Below are 14,728 nucleotides of genomic sequence, written 5' to 3'. Positions count from 1 at the left end.
AAACAAGTTGAAAGCCTACAGCGTACATCTTGTGGGTCAAAGGTGTAAATATTTTGAATGGGATTATTGAGGGGAAAGAATTACTCTTTACTGATACCTTTTTATTATATAATTCATTACCTTTTGTTGTGGTTCTGTTCTTCTAACAGGTGAATTTGGAGAAGTGTGCAGTGGTCGCTTAAAGCTTCCTTCAAAAAAAGAGATTTCAGTGGCCATCAAAACCCTGAAGGTGGGCTACACAGAAAAGCAGAGGAGAGACTTCCTGGGAGAAGCAAGCATTATGGGACAGTTTGACCATCCCAACATCATTCGACTAGAGGGAGTTGTTACTAAGAGTAAGTCAAGTCAAAAGACAGACTTTGCCTGTGTTGAGCAGAGGTTATTTAAAACTAAACTCAATCATTAAAGAATTTCGATTTTTGATTTTTTTTTTAAATCAGTCAGTCTTAACAGAAAGACTATTTGGGGTTAACATGTCTTTCTTTGACAAAAGAGCGAAGATAATTTAAGTAGTTTTATATTGAAAGTGCTATTCTAGATCTTTAAAAATTGGAAAAATATAGGAGCTAAAAAAAATTGGTCTGTATTAAGACATACTGATGAAAAGACAGTTAAGAAGTGAATTGTGGAGAATTCTCTGTTATGTAGAGTAACAAGAAAAAACAGTGACTCAATTTTGACAGGAATTGCTGGGAACTCCCAGCTAGCTGCCTTTTCTTTTACTGTTCACCAGTTTCAGTTAAATTTCTAAATCTTTACTCCCTTGATTTTAGGAAAATTATGGGAGTTTGGGGACTGCTTCTGAGCTGTAAAGATTGGGATCACATTAGACCCTAGGCCTTTTCCTGGTTCTCTGTGGATTTCAAATAATTCTAATCTAGAGTCCCAGATGGATTTTTGACTGGTCTGGGGAAATTCTGGCTCACTGCCCATGATAGAGATCTGAACTTATTTCCATGATAGTTTCTCCAGCCAGACGCAAAAGGAATCCCGTGAGGCAGGTATGTGATTTTTGGCTCCAGTACCAATGAAAACCTCTTGAGAATGCTCTAGGATTTTTTTTTTTTCCTCAAGATTTTAGAGCACAGGATGAAGAATAAGCTAAACTGGCAGCAAACTACCTAGAGCAAAAGACAACATATGACAGGAAATTTGGCATCCTTTAGGGGATAATTCATTGGCACCACATTTACATATTCTATGGTTACCAACAGACATTATACATTATATTTTTCACGATGATATTTTTCTTTAACATTACATGGAGCACTTTCCAAATGGCACTAATACCTATTCTCATCTTAGTGTGACTTAAAAGGCAGTTCCTTTCTCACAAGAGCATGGTGTAATTGAAATGTACTTTGATTTCCTTTGGAGTTTTCTTATATTATAAATGGAATTAAGAACTGAGTTGAGTAATGTAGAACTAAACCATAAACTGTAAGCCCATATTAAGTATGATAAGAAGCATGTTTCCCTTTGTACTCCTAAATATTAGGCCATACTAGTAGTAACTCTGAAATATTTTCCGATGAAGAGCATTTTTAAACTATTTTTTAAATTAATAATAAAAACATTGCTAGTAGTAGTAAGATTGGGAAAATGTTCAAATCCTTTGTTCCTCCAGGGCAAGACCATACTACTTAATGCCTATAGAATTAAGAATTATGTCTCACTGGGATTTTAATAATCAATTAGCCATTTATTCCCCTTTATATCATCCTCACCAAGTGGTTGTCCTTCAGATCTCGAGCACATCCCTTGGGGAGGAAACTCATTTGTACTTGTATGGCCATTTTTCTTTTAACTTAATTTTCATAAGATTTTTTTCATAAGGTTTTCTTTATGAGTTGACTATTGTATGCCAACATTGTACTATGGATGTCATTTCATTATTATCACTACTCTGTGAATTAGATACAATAATTCCATTGCATTTGAACAAATGATACCTGTAAAGAGCAAGCACCTTATCTAAATAGAAATTCCTGGAGATAGCATTGGAAACTTGATCTGTTGGTTTTACCTCTTGTCCCTAACAATGGACAAAAATGAGTTTCTAATTTTCATTTTGTATTCTACTTCTTCTTTTACATCTTGATTTTTTTAAATTTCTCTAATAATTTGATCATAGCAAGAAATCCCTCAAGCTTAAAAAATTTTCTGGAAAGAATTAATAACCCTTAATACCTAAAACAAAATGTGAACTCTCATAAAGGGAAAGAGTCGATGTTATTTTTAAGGAGTGATAAAAATAGAAACTGGATCATACTAGGTTCTTAACTTACCAATGTTAAGGAATTAAAAAATATTGATTGATTGAATGGAAAAAGGAGCAATATCTTCTACCTATAGGTCTTTCTTTGGTGTTGGTTCATTAAATTGAACGCATGCTTCAAGGAAGTGCAACTGTATAACTGCTTGTGTCAGGCAGGGAGTGATGGAAAACATCATCATATTTTAGCATGGGCAGAATTATCTATCACCTAATTTCTCCAACACCTATACTTAATAAAGAATGAGATAAAAGTGACTATCAAAATAAATATTAGATTTAAATTTGTTTATTGATAGGCTCTTATATTTTATCAACTGTAAGTTGACTTTTGGTTTCCAGTGTTAATAAATTATTGAAAATGACCTGTTAGATTTTGCTAGCTGTTACCTATAAATTCATTCACTGAATGATGAGCAACATTAAACCGTAATCATTATGGCAGGTTTTCTTTAAATATAAAAATGAAATAATCAAATATTAATTATGGCCAGCTGACAAAGAAATCCATAAAACAATACCCAAGACCAAACTGCAAAAAAAGAATGTATTAAGGAAAAAATATTTTTAAAATCATAGGTATTACATATTAAATGCTTTATTGAAGTCTGATTTTATAACATTCTAATGTGAATTACAACTGCCTTATTCTTGGGGTGAAAGTTCTAAATTTGATAAATCTCCCTGGTCAAATAAGCATGTAAGAGGTTGCCAAATTTGACTATATATAGATCCCAGTCATCTTGTATAGTGCAAACATAATAGAGTAGCAGACCTAGATTAGATTTTGAACTTCTGACATATTTAAAAGCTCTAAGTCTGGTACCCTATAACATCTGAGAGGAAATAGAAATGCCTTAAAATGAAGTTAATATGTTTCATTTAACATATAAATAAGGCAATTTTGTCACCAGAAGCTATTCATTCACTGCTATTATTTTCTTTGTTTCCTGGGAATATATGACTGCTAAAACAATCTAATTGCAAAGTTCATAAATACACACACACACACACACACACACACACACACATGCACACGAGTGATGCAAAGCTTATAATTTAATAAACAAAATTGCGTTTAAAGAAGAAAACCAATTATATCAGTATCTGGATTAAGAATTAGAGGGTCAGAGTTCAAGTTTTGACTCAACCCAACTGGTTGTGAGTCCTGTGGCAAATCAAAGCACTCACAGAGACTCAGTTTCTTCCCTTGTGATTCAAAATAGTAGTTCTACTTCACTATTTCCGGATACCTTAAAGGTCAAGTAAGATTATATAGGAATATATTTTATTAAGTGAAATAGAGCTATGAAAATCTAAATTATTACTCCTGGTAAGTTTGAGAATTTATCAATTAATCTTCGCTGTATAGAAAAGAAAAATTCTTGAAAGCAATTCCTTTTGTTTTGCTCAATAATAATTCTTCTCAATATTTCTATTAATTATATGTTTGAAACACTACATCTGTTATAAAGTATCATTTTCAAGTCATTTAGAGAAAGCCCTTTATTCAGTCATTATATTTCCAGTTATTTGAATTGAACAATTATAGTAAGTTTTGAGCTTGATGGTCTTAAACAAGAGAAGGTGAGAGAGTCTCTGATCTTCAAAGTAGCAGAAAGCTGGGGGCACAGTCTCTGCTCAGAACTTGGTACTAACATGTGTTATCAATTTTAGTTGAAGTTCAAAAAGATGGAACTTGTTTTTAGCAAATGTTTGATATTTCTGCCATCACACCATTAGTCAAATGATGTTCATACTTCAAGAAGACCCACCTTGGCCATTTTTTACCTAGTGAAATAGAAGGAATTATATTAGATAAGGTTGATGTGGTTTTGCTGGTATTTGGGAGGGATTATTTTCTGAAAATTTGAAAAAATAATAATAATTGGTGTAACTGTAACTTTACATCATTAAGGAATACAGTAAGCAGAACATTAGGACAGTTTCTCATAATTAAAACATTTCTATAGATATAAGTGTTCACTTTACAGCAAAGTCTTAGTCATTTATTTGCACCTTTCTATCTCCTGCACATATGATAAAAATATTGCTGAAATAAAATGTCATTCTATGGTGCCCATGCCAATTTCTTGCTATGTCCTGTTTGCTTCTCTCTGAAAGTGTTCTTCTGCACTTGTCTCAAGGGTACTGTAATATTCAAAATAGACTATACATCTTATATTTATTTTATTAATAATTTATAGAAATAGTTTGTTAGAATAAACTCTGATGACACTAGTTCTCTTGCATTCATGACTAATTTGAGAAAGGAGTTGAGACCATCTCTATCCAAGTGTCCACAACAATGAAATTAGGAAAATCTTTCAAATATATTGGAGAAAATATAAGACAGGGAATGCAATTTTTACACATTTAAGAATTTTCCTTATTTCTTCAACATTGACCATTTATATTTTTTGGTTGAATTGGCCACATTTGAATTTTAAAAAGAATTTGTTTTTGTGTGTTTTCCCCATTTAGATAGGTTTATGATATTTTTGAAAGGTTAAATGCAACTTAACAACATTTGTTAGAGCATGACTTACATCTGCCCAAAGATCAATTTTTTAAATTTTTAAATATACAATAACTCTCCTAAAGGAAGAACTATAATTATACACTTGTTTAATAACTGTCTGTATAATTCTAATCATACACAAATTCTTGCAAAAAGTGAGAAAAAGAAATATCCCTAACTCATGAGGCTGAGTATATCTTGACACCAAATCATACGAGAATATTTTCAGAGGGAGAAAAAAACTGCAATGTGTGAACAAAAATTCAGTAACATTGGAATAATTATAAAGCCATAGTTAATAATTTTATCAAAAAGATACTATATAATGCTCAAGTTTAGTTTATTCCAAGAATTCCAAAATCATTCTAGAAATTCACAACGTAGATAGAAAAGAAAAAGTTAATCTCGATAGATACAGAAAATAAACATTTTACTTTAAAAAATTTTTCTCAGCACATCCTACATGGAAATATGTATGTCTGATAAATATATGTAAAAAATCATAAAACAAACAAAACAAAACAAAAAAACCTACAACATTGTACTCAGTAGTAAAACATGAAAAGCATTTATCTTAAAGTAGAAATGAGAATCCTGGTATTATCAATTCAATTCATTATTATACACAAGGTCTTAATTTTTGCAAATAGACAAGAAAATAAATAAAATGTAGAAATATTGAAAAGGGAAAAAAATCTAAGCTGTCCTTGCAAAATCAAACTGAGCACATTCAGATTACATATTTATTCATTGTTATTGCACTTATTTTACAAACCACCTTTGAATAGAATAAGGAAGAGTAGAAATATCATTCCTGTCTTTTTTTTTTTTTTGAAGTATAGTTGATATACAATGATATATTAGTTTTAAGTTGATGGTATATTGTTGGCTATATAGCCTGTGCTGTATTTTTCAGCTGTTCCTGTTTTAAAAACTATTAAATTTTGTTTTGAATTAAACAAAAATAAAATTTAAAAGTGTAAAGTAACGTAAAGCATTCAGTGTACTAAGACTGGAGTATGGTTGGTAAGGAAGACTTGGAGAATGTGTTTCTTAACCTGATTTTGAAGAGAGAGATTATCCTCAGGCACCCTGAAATGATAGACATGTGATCAGTTTTAACTGGCACTCTGCTAGGTGCTGGTTTTAGAACTACATACAACATGGAGTTGGCCCCCACCCTCCTTAATTTATAGACCAGTGGGTGTGATAGGGGTCATTTTTTAAAAAATATTTTATTTATGTGTGTGAGAGAGTTGGCAAAGGAGCAGAGGAGTAGGGAGAGGGACAGAGACTCCACCCTGAGCCTAGAGCCATACATGGTTCTATCTCACGACCCTGAGATCATGACCTGAGCCGAAATCAAGAGTCTGATGCTTAACCAGCTGAGCTGCCCAAGCATCCTAATAGGGATCATTCTTAAAATGAATAATGTCTTGATTAAAATGGAATCTAGAAAATACTGTCCCGTATTTTTATATGATTTAATAGTAAACCACAGAAAATACTCTAAGTTCAATCAGCTAGTTAGGTACAGTACATGAAAATCTAAAACCAAAGCATTTTATTTCCAATCAAAGATGATTCTAGTCTTTTTTCCTGGGAATAATGAAACATATTTGTCAATTTTTTTTTTCAGTTTACCTCCTGCTGTGTATGCTTTTTTGCTTCCATCCTGATTCTGATTACATATTAATCATGAGTGCTGGATGCTAAGGTTAAAGATTTTGATTTTATATACCACACTCATGTATTGGAGTGTGTTTTAATTTTTTGGAAATGAGACATAGAGTATGTGAGATACAATTACTGGTAATAGGAAATAATAGCATTTTCTTTGAAAATGAATTAAATTTCAATAATTTTTTAAAGATTTATTTATTTGAAAGAGAGAGCACAGGAACGACTGGGGGGAGGGGCTGTAGGAGAGGGTAAAAATCTCAAGCAGACCATGCTGAGTCTGGTGCCCCACATGGGGCTTGATCCCAGCACCCTGAGATCACAGCCTGAGACGAAATTGAGTCAGTCAGTAAACCAAATGAGCCACCCAGTTACCCCTCAATAATTTTTTAAAAAAATTTTTAAGTACTCTCTATCCAGTGTGGGGTTCAAACTTGCAATCCCAAGATGAAGAGTTGTATGCTCTACTGACTAAGCCAGCCAGGCACCCCAATAAGTTTTAATATTTTTATCATTGATGAATACTTTTTATGTTTGAATGAAAATATTTCAATCCAAAGCCAACATTTATTTGATAATTGCAAGATAAATCTCTGTGTATGGCTATATATTTATTACATTTTCCCATCCTTTTTCTAGAAAATGTTATTAGAAAGGCTATGGTGAAATACATATTGTTGAACCTGGAATTCTTATATACTCTAAATCACATTTCTTGAGTCATCAAACAGTGGTTCAATGATTAATAATATATCTGAACCACTGGGGATAGTTGGGGAAATGAACTGATTGTAACAGACTGATTTGCTTCCCTGAACCCTTTAGTTATGAAAGATCATAATTTTATTTATACTCATGACTCAACCTAGGAACAAAAGCGAAATTCCACTGCACATTTTTTTTTGCTTATTTTTGAAGTTTCATTTCAGCCAGTCATCCAACAATAATTTTATTGAGTTTTACTATGGATATTCATATGTACTTTAGGATTTCTGATAGCAGCAAATAATATAAGCCCTTGAAAACGTGAGAATGTCACTTCTAAATCAAAATACGTATGAGAGAGCACGCAACCTTGATAGAAGAACACATTGCATCCATGTGCAGATGAACTGATATTTTATAAATAATTTCCAGCTATATTTAATACATGTTAAAACTAGTTCTCACCACTATTGCAGATAATTTCTTTTCCTTTAACCTTATTTATTATAATCAAAAGCACAGGGAAACTAAGGTAGAATAGAAACTTAGATACTAAAAAAATAAAACTTAGAAATTAAGGCTTTCCAAGGTAGAATATTTGTGATTCTGTTTATTCTTTGTCTGTACATTTGGGTTTGCTGAATCTTTGTACTTAATGTAAACCATATTTTCAGACTTGCCCATCTTAACTGATGTGTTTACAAATATCTAAATTTTAGAGCTAAATGCAGCCTGATCTGATTTCTGAATGGTCATGGGGCTTTGGCTTAATTGACTGGTTTGATTTTTCAGCTACTTTTATTTCCCTTGCCAAACATTCCACTAGACATGCTAACAAGAAATGAAATGGTCATAAGGCTGGAAGCCAGAAGGAAATGAGTGATAAGCAAAGGTCTGGGTAGTAAGAAAACTCGGTAACTGGCCACTGTAATTGAGAGTTGGCTGTATGAGGCAAAATGTCTGTGACTACACTTACTGTATGCACTGGATTTTGCTAGCACATTATTATTCTTCATAGAATGGTATTAAGGCAAGAACATAGAAAATTATAATGATTTATGGAGAACATGCATATAAAAGATTTCATTCATTCATTCATTAATTCGTTTGTTCAGTCATCCATTCTTTTAATTTCAGCTCAGTCTCTGGGACCAGGTTTTAGGCATTGGACTGATCAGTTCAGGATAGATAGAAGTTTTCAAGGAAATGTTGAATCTTCCCTTTCTTCCTGAATATTGTTAAATCTAAAGTTTAATTAGAATTTTGAAGAAGCAAGTCCTAGAGGCTTAAGCTTTTGCCTAATGACTTTTCAGACATTACCAGATTAACTAGATATATATGATATATTACCCAAAATATACAATTAAATCAGTATCTTCAAGGAAAACAGATTGGTATATAGTTAATTGTTAAATATATAAAAATTATCTGAAAATTATAGAATTTAAATAATTTTTCTTTACCTCTTAATAAATAAGACCTATAGCTTAGGATACATCCAAATACTAAATACAGCAAGTATAACCTTCATACTACCAAGCCATATAATTCATAGCTAGTGTGAATTAAGATTTTTTTACCTATGAAAGGAAAAAGCAAGCAAAGAAAGCTATTTTTTTTTTTAAAGCTATTTATTTATCTGCTTGAGGGAGAGAGAGAAAGTGCACAAGCTGGGGACGGGGACAGAGGGAGAGAGAGAAGGAGACTCCCAGTTCAGCAGGGAGGCCTACATGAGGCTCCATCCCAGGACCCTGAGATCATGACCTGACCTGAAGGCAGATGCTTAACTGACTGAACCACTCAGGCTCCTCAGAAAGCTATTTTCTATCATCAGAATGGCAAACTAAACTTCATGATTTAGAAGGAACATATGAGGAAAACTTAAATGTGCAGTACAATGAGGGGTGCATCGATGTTTGTTAAAAAGAACCAGGGAGGGAAACAAACCATAAGAGACTCTTAATCTCAGGAAACAAATTGAGGGTTGCTGAGGGGTGGTGGGGGAGGTCTAGGGTGGCTGGGTTATGGACATTGAGGAGGGTGTGTGTTATGGTGAATGCTGTGAATTGTGTAACACTGATGATTCACAGACCTTTACCCCTGAAGCAAATAATACATTATATGTTAATAAGAAAAAAATCAATTAAAAAAAAAAAGCTATTTGCTCAAGGTCTTTCAGCAGTGCTTAGTAAAGGCAGTGCTTAGTCAAGACTAGATTCAGGTCCTTCAGACATGGAAGACAAGCAATTTCCCTTCTTTTTGTAACATGATGGAATTATATTTAAAACAATATTATAGCAAAAATAAAGGAAGAGAACTATAGTGTAATAATACTGTAGGTTTTAAAATCAGAGATAGCCGTGTTGGGAATATGCTGGAGAACTAATTGATTGTGTGACCTCAGCAGGTTTTTTAAATCCACAATGCTTTCAGTTAAGGACACCATAAAATGGGAATAATATATATCACTAAAGCACAAGATGGTGTGAACATAAAGTAGTATAATGTATGTATGTAATATATATATAAATATGTAATGTTATATAATTCTAATCATGCAAAAAACTAACTAGTGTTTTCTATATATAAAATACCCATTTTCCATATTTCTTTGTCTTTTTGAATTGTTCATTTTGCATTACTTATTTTCCAAGTTGCTGTTGTAATATATAGAGAGGTATATTTTCAGCTTTGCTCCCATGACGTTAAACTGTGACAATTATCTAAAATGCCATAGACTTCAGAGTTGTTATTTTAATTCAGAATAATTCATAGAATTGACACCCAACAGTTGCCGGAATCATTATATAGTTGAACATTTGTTCTATTTGTAAATACATATAACAGTATACTCAACACTCTTGTATCTAATGCTTTTCATATTTTAAATATTTCCCTCAGTATAAATTTCCAAGAGTAACAGCATAGTGGATTCAAGTTGCTGCTTTTGGTTTTATTATGTATTAGCTGTATGACATTGAGTAAGTTGATTACCCTCCACATATCTTAGTTTTCTCATGTGTAAAAAGGAAATGATAATACTTAAAAAGTTATCATATATAGAATAATTAAACCAGCATCTGGCACATAATAAATGCTATATAAAGTTAAATGCTCATTGAAAGATTTAATTGTATTTAAGGGCACATATTTCTAAAATGGTTACTATAAGTTACTGCCAACAGCTATTTTAATTTTATTTTCCTTTTAAACATGGATTTTATATTTTTAATGTGTTAATCAAATACAGATTTTTAAGAGTTATAATTATTCATCTTAATTGTTTTATGAAAATCACATATAGGATCCATGGAGATGGGGACTTTGATTTACTTGCTCTGACTAACCAGCATAAAAAGAAACACCTAGTACATAGCTCTATAAATATCTGTAAAAAAGATAAATGATTGTGGAAATCTTGGCTATATGTTGGGCTGGAAGGCAGAAATACTTCATTTTGCAGATCAGCTAGGATTCAACTAAAGATAAAAAAGGGGGCATATTTTATGCTCACAGAAAGCCATGCCAAATAAACCGATTGAGATATTATAGGTTATAGCCTCTTGTTTTGAAAACAAATCTTCTTCAATTTTTTATGTTTTATTTCTATTAAATATTTTTTGCAACTTTGCAAAATTGGGAAGATAGGGAAAGCTTTTACATTTTTTAATTCATCAGTGTATCAAATTGTATTATATATATTCATGACATGATATTTATTGAACTCTGCTGATCATGTTTAATTTATTATTTACCATATATCCAGGTAAACCAGTCATGATTGTCACAGAATACATGGAGAACGGTTCCTTGGACAGTTTCTTACGTGTAAGTAGAAGATTTTATATATATTCATATATCTCTTTTCCCCATCTATCCATATCTCTTATCCCTCTATCTATACACATATATGCATAAATATGGAATGAATCGCTGAAAATGTGAGACAACCTCTAATATTTTGCGAGTTATTAGATAACGAAGTTTAAAGTAAAACTGAAATTGAGGGAACTAAATAGTAAGAGGAAGACTAAAATCATATCTTTATCTTGCAGCATCCCAAGTTAATGGTTTATATTTTAAAACAAATTTGTGAGAACTTCTTCAGCCTTTTTGTACTGCGGAGATTCACATTGGTTAAAATAGAAAATTCTAAAAGACCCTTAAATTAAGACATAAATAACATTGATCGATGTAAGATGAACATTCTCTTTTCTTCATTTAAAGTAACCTCAGGCTGCTATTAGATCGAAGACCATCTATCTCTCACATAGAGCTTTTGTCTCAGAAAATAAGCAAGTTTTATAATTCCAAAGTAGTCTCAATTCAGAGGTATCATTTCGGTGATATATATGCATCCATACATATTCTTAATGATTTTAACTTAGAAATTTTATTTTTAAAGATTGCTTCAGCAAATATTCAAAGAAATAAGTTTGATGGGGAACAAGATCCTGCCAATCACTAATCACTGCAAGGGTTAAAAAAAGACTTTATACTCTGTCTTTAATATGCTTTCAGTGTTATAAAATAGAAATAGATAGATAGACAGGAAGCATAGTACAATTCATTCATGGAGGAAAATTTTAAATTATTAATTAATTAATTAATTAATTAATTAATTTAAATTATTTATTACTTTAAAATTATTTATTTTAATATTCATGAGGCAAATACAAATTTTACCAGCAATTATTTTCCCAAGCATTTAAAAAACAAGTACTTTTCAAATCAGATAATTAAAACCATTATAATAAATATTCTTTTAAATTGTTATTGTGTAGATAAAACTAAACATGGAATTTTATATCTATCTATGCATGCATTTATGCACATATGTATACCCATATGTGTGTATCTATTTACCTATATATCATATAAATCGTGTATTTCTATTTTAATCCAAGTAAACTGGAAACTTTTCTAAATACAGACCTCTGACTTTGTGTTTTATTGTCTTCCATTTTATAACCTATAACTTGAGATTGAGTAGAAAATGAATATTCAGTAAATATTTCTAATTCTGAATTATTTATTTATGATGATAATTTAAACATGTAACATCCACCTTCTTTGGAGCACTTAATAAAAATCTGAAAAACCAGAAGGAAGAATGGACATTCAATCAAATAAGTATGTAAAACTAAAATAGCCACAGGATTCATTTCATTTTGCTCTTCTTGAACTTAAAATTTCTGAGGGGTTTGTCTGTCACCAACAGACCAGGAAAGATCTAATTTTGAACCTGAAGTCAGAATATTGGGATCCTCCTTGTAATGAAGTGTTCAGTAATGCAGCTACTGTGCTATTTTGGTTTAGCCTTATTTCTATTTATTCACGTATCTTGTTAGGCTGGAGTGCTTAGAACTAAAATGTATATAGTCAATCTTTTTATAGTTCAGTATGTGAGATTTTAACCGAGGTATATCCCTAAGGAAGAGCAACACATCTTAACTGTGTATTTGAAATACTTCTCAGAAACACGATGCCCAGTTTACGGTCATCCAGCTAGTGGGGATGCTTCGAGGGATAGCATCTGGCATGAAGTACCTCTCAGACATGGGTTATGTTCACCGGGACCTTGCTGCTCGTAACATTTTGATCAACAGTAATTTGGTGTGTAAGGTTTCTGATTTTGGACTTTCACGTGTTCTAGAGGATGATCCCGAAGCTGCTTACACAACAAGAGTGAGTCACTTTTTCTTTTTGTCCTCTTTTATCTTTGTTTTCTGCCTTATGTTATGTGGACTTGCAAATAAATAGAAGTCATGTCTCTCAATGCTTTGTCAATTATGTCTTCCCGTGAAGGAAATGTATCCTTTAACATTAAACTATTGTTACTTCTTCTGGGCAAATAGATGGTCACTACTTATAAGGTGGATAATGATGGTAATTCTGAAATGTCATACATCGGTTTAATGTGTCCCCCAGAAAGACAGCATGGTTCACTCATGTTTGAAGTCTTGGGATTTTTATATTTACGCATTTTTGGATCTGGTTGAGCCACTTTTAGTAAACAGACAGGATAAATTCTCAGTACCTCCATCCAACTAGATATAATTTTAAAGCATTATAAAATTCATGTTAACCTAAGCAACACATGCTCACATCACAAAAATTTCAAAACAAAGCAATAAAAAGGAGAAAAGTCATCCATAATTGTGCCACCCACAGAGAACATTTGTAACTTTGTCAGTCAATTCTTCCAGATATTTTCTGCTTCCTTAGTATACACACCTATCCATGAATACATAATTAGAATGGGATTATTAATAATATCACTGTATAGCCTGCTTTTCTCTTAGCAATATACCTGCCAAATATATTTCACTGTCAGTAAATAATCTTCAAGTTTCCATTTTCAGCAGTTCTATCTATTCTACTATCTGGTTGTACAATTTTATTAAAATCAACTCCTAATTATTGGTCAAATTATTATTATTTCTAGCTTTTTAAAAATTTTTATCATTTTATTCTATTATTTTTTAAATTTTTTTCCATTATGGTAAGTGTACTCTTTAATCCCCACCGCCCACCCAGGTACCTTCTTATAACCATCAGTTTGTTCTCTATAGTTAAGAGTCTGTTTCTTGATTTGTTTCTCTCTCTCTCTCTTTTTTTTCCCTTTGCTTGTTTGTTTTGTTTCTTAAATTCCACATATGAGTGAGATCGTATGGTATTTGTCTTTCTCCGACTGATTTATTTCACTTAACATTGTGCTCTCTAATTCTATCCCTATTGTTGCAAATGGCAAAATTTCACTCATTTTATGGCTGAATGATATTCCTTTGTGTGTGTGTGTGTTGTACCATTTCTTTCTGATCTATTCATCAATCAAAGGACATTTGGGTTGCTTTCACAATTTTACTGTTTTAAATAATGCTACAATAAGCATAGGGGTGCTTATATCCCTTCAAATTAGTGTTTCGTGTTTGGGGGCTAAATACCTAGTAGTACTATTACTGGATCATAGGGTAGTTCTATTTTTAGTTTTTTTGAGGAACCTCCATACTGTTTTCCACAGTGAATGTGCTAGTTTGCATTCCCACCACCAGAGGAAGAGGGTTCCTTTTTGGCTCCTCACCAACATTTGTTTTTTGTGTTGTTTCTTTTAGCCATTCTGACAAGTGTGAGGTGGTATCTCATTGTAGTTTTGATTTGTATTTCCCTAATGATTAGTGATGTTGAGCCTCTTTTCATGCGTCTGGTGGCCATCTGTATGTCTTCTTTGAAGAAAGGTTTGTTCATGTCTTCTGCCCATTTTTAATTGGATTATTTGTTTTTTCTTCTTAAATTGTGTTAGTTCTTTATATATTTTGAACACTAACCCCTTATGGGATATGTCATTTGCAAATATCTTCTCCTATTCAGTAGGTTGTCTTTTAGTTTGGTAATTGTTTTCTTCATTGTGCAGAAACTTTTAATTTTGATGTAGTCCCAACAGTTTATTTTTGCTTTTATTTCTCATCTCAGGAGACATACCTAGAAAGATGCTAATAAGGCTAATGTCAGAGAGGTTACTGCCTGTGTTCCCCTAAAGGATTTTT

The 14,728-nt window shown here is 32.0% G+C and overlaps 1 protein-coding gene across 1 annotated transcript in view; it reads left to right on the top strand.

Moving 5' to 3' along the window:
- Positions 1–14,728, top strand: part of LOC111148166 (EPH receptor A3) — a 378,938-nt gene that overhangs the window by 325,530 nt on the left and 38,680 nt on the right. Inside the window, exons 11-13 of the mRNA XM_022504614.1 lie at positions 150–335; positions 10,948–11,009; positions 12,660–12,869. Coding sequence (XP_022360322.1) covers positions 150–335; positions 10,948–11,009; positions 12,660–12,869 — 458 coding nt within the window. The remainder of the gene's footprint in view (positions 1–149; positions 336–10,947; positions 11,010–12,659; positions 12,870–14,728) is intronic.

This window comes from Enhydra lutris, unplaced genomic scaffold (assembly GCF_002288905.1).
Source record: "Enhydra lutris kenyoni isolate GAN:26980312 unplaced genomic scaffold, ASM228890v2 scaffoldscaffold2, whole genome shotgun sequence".
In the NCBI taxonomy this organism is placed as follows: domain Eukaryota; kingdom Metazoa; phylum Chordata; class Mammalia; order Carnivora; family Mustelidae; genus Enhydra; species Enhydra lutris.
This window is presented reverse-complemented; position numbering and strand designations above follow the sequence as displayed.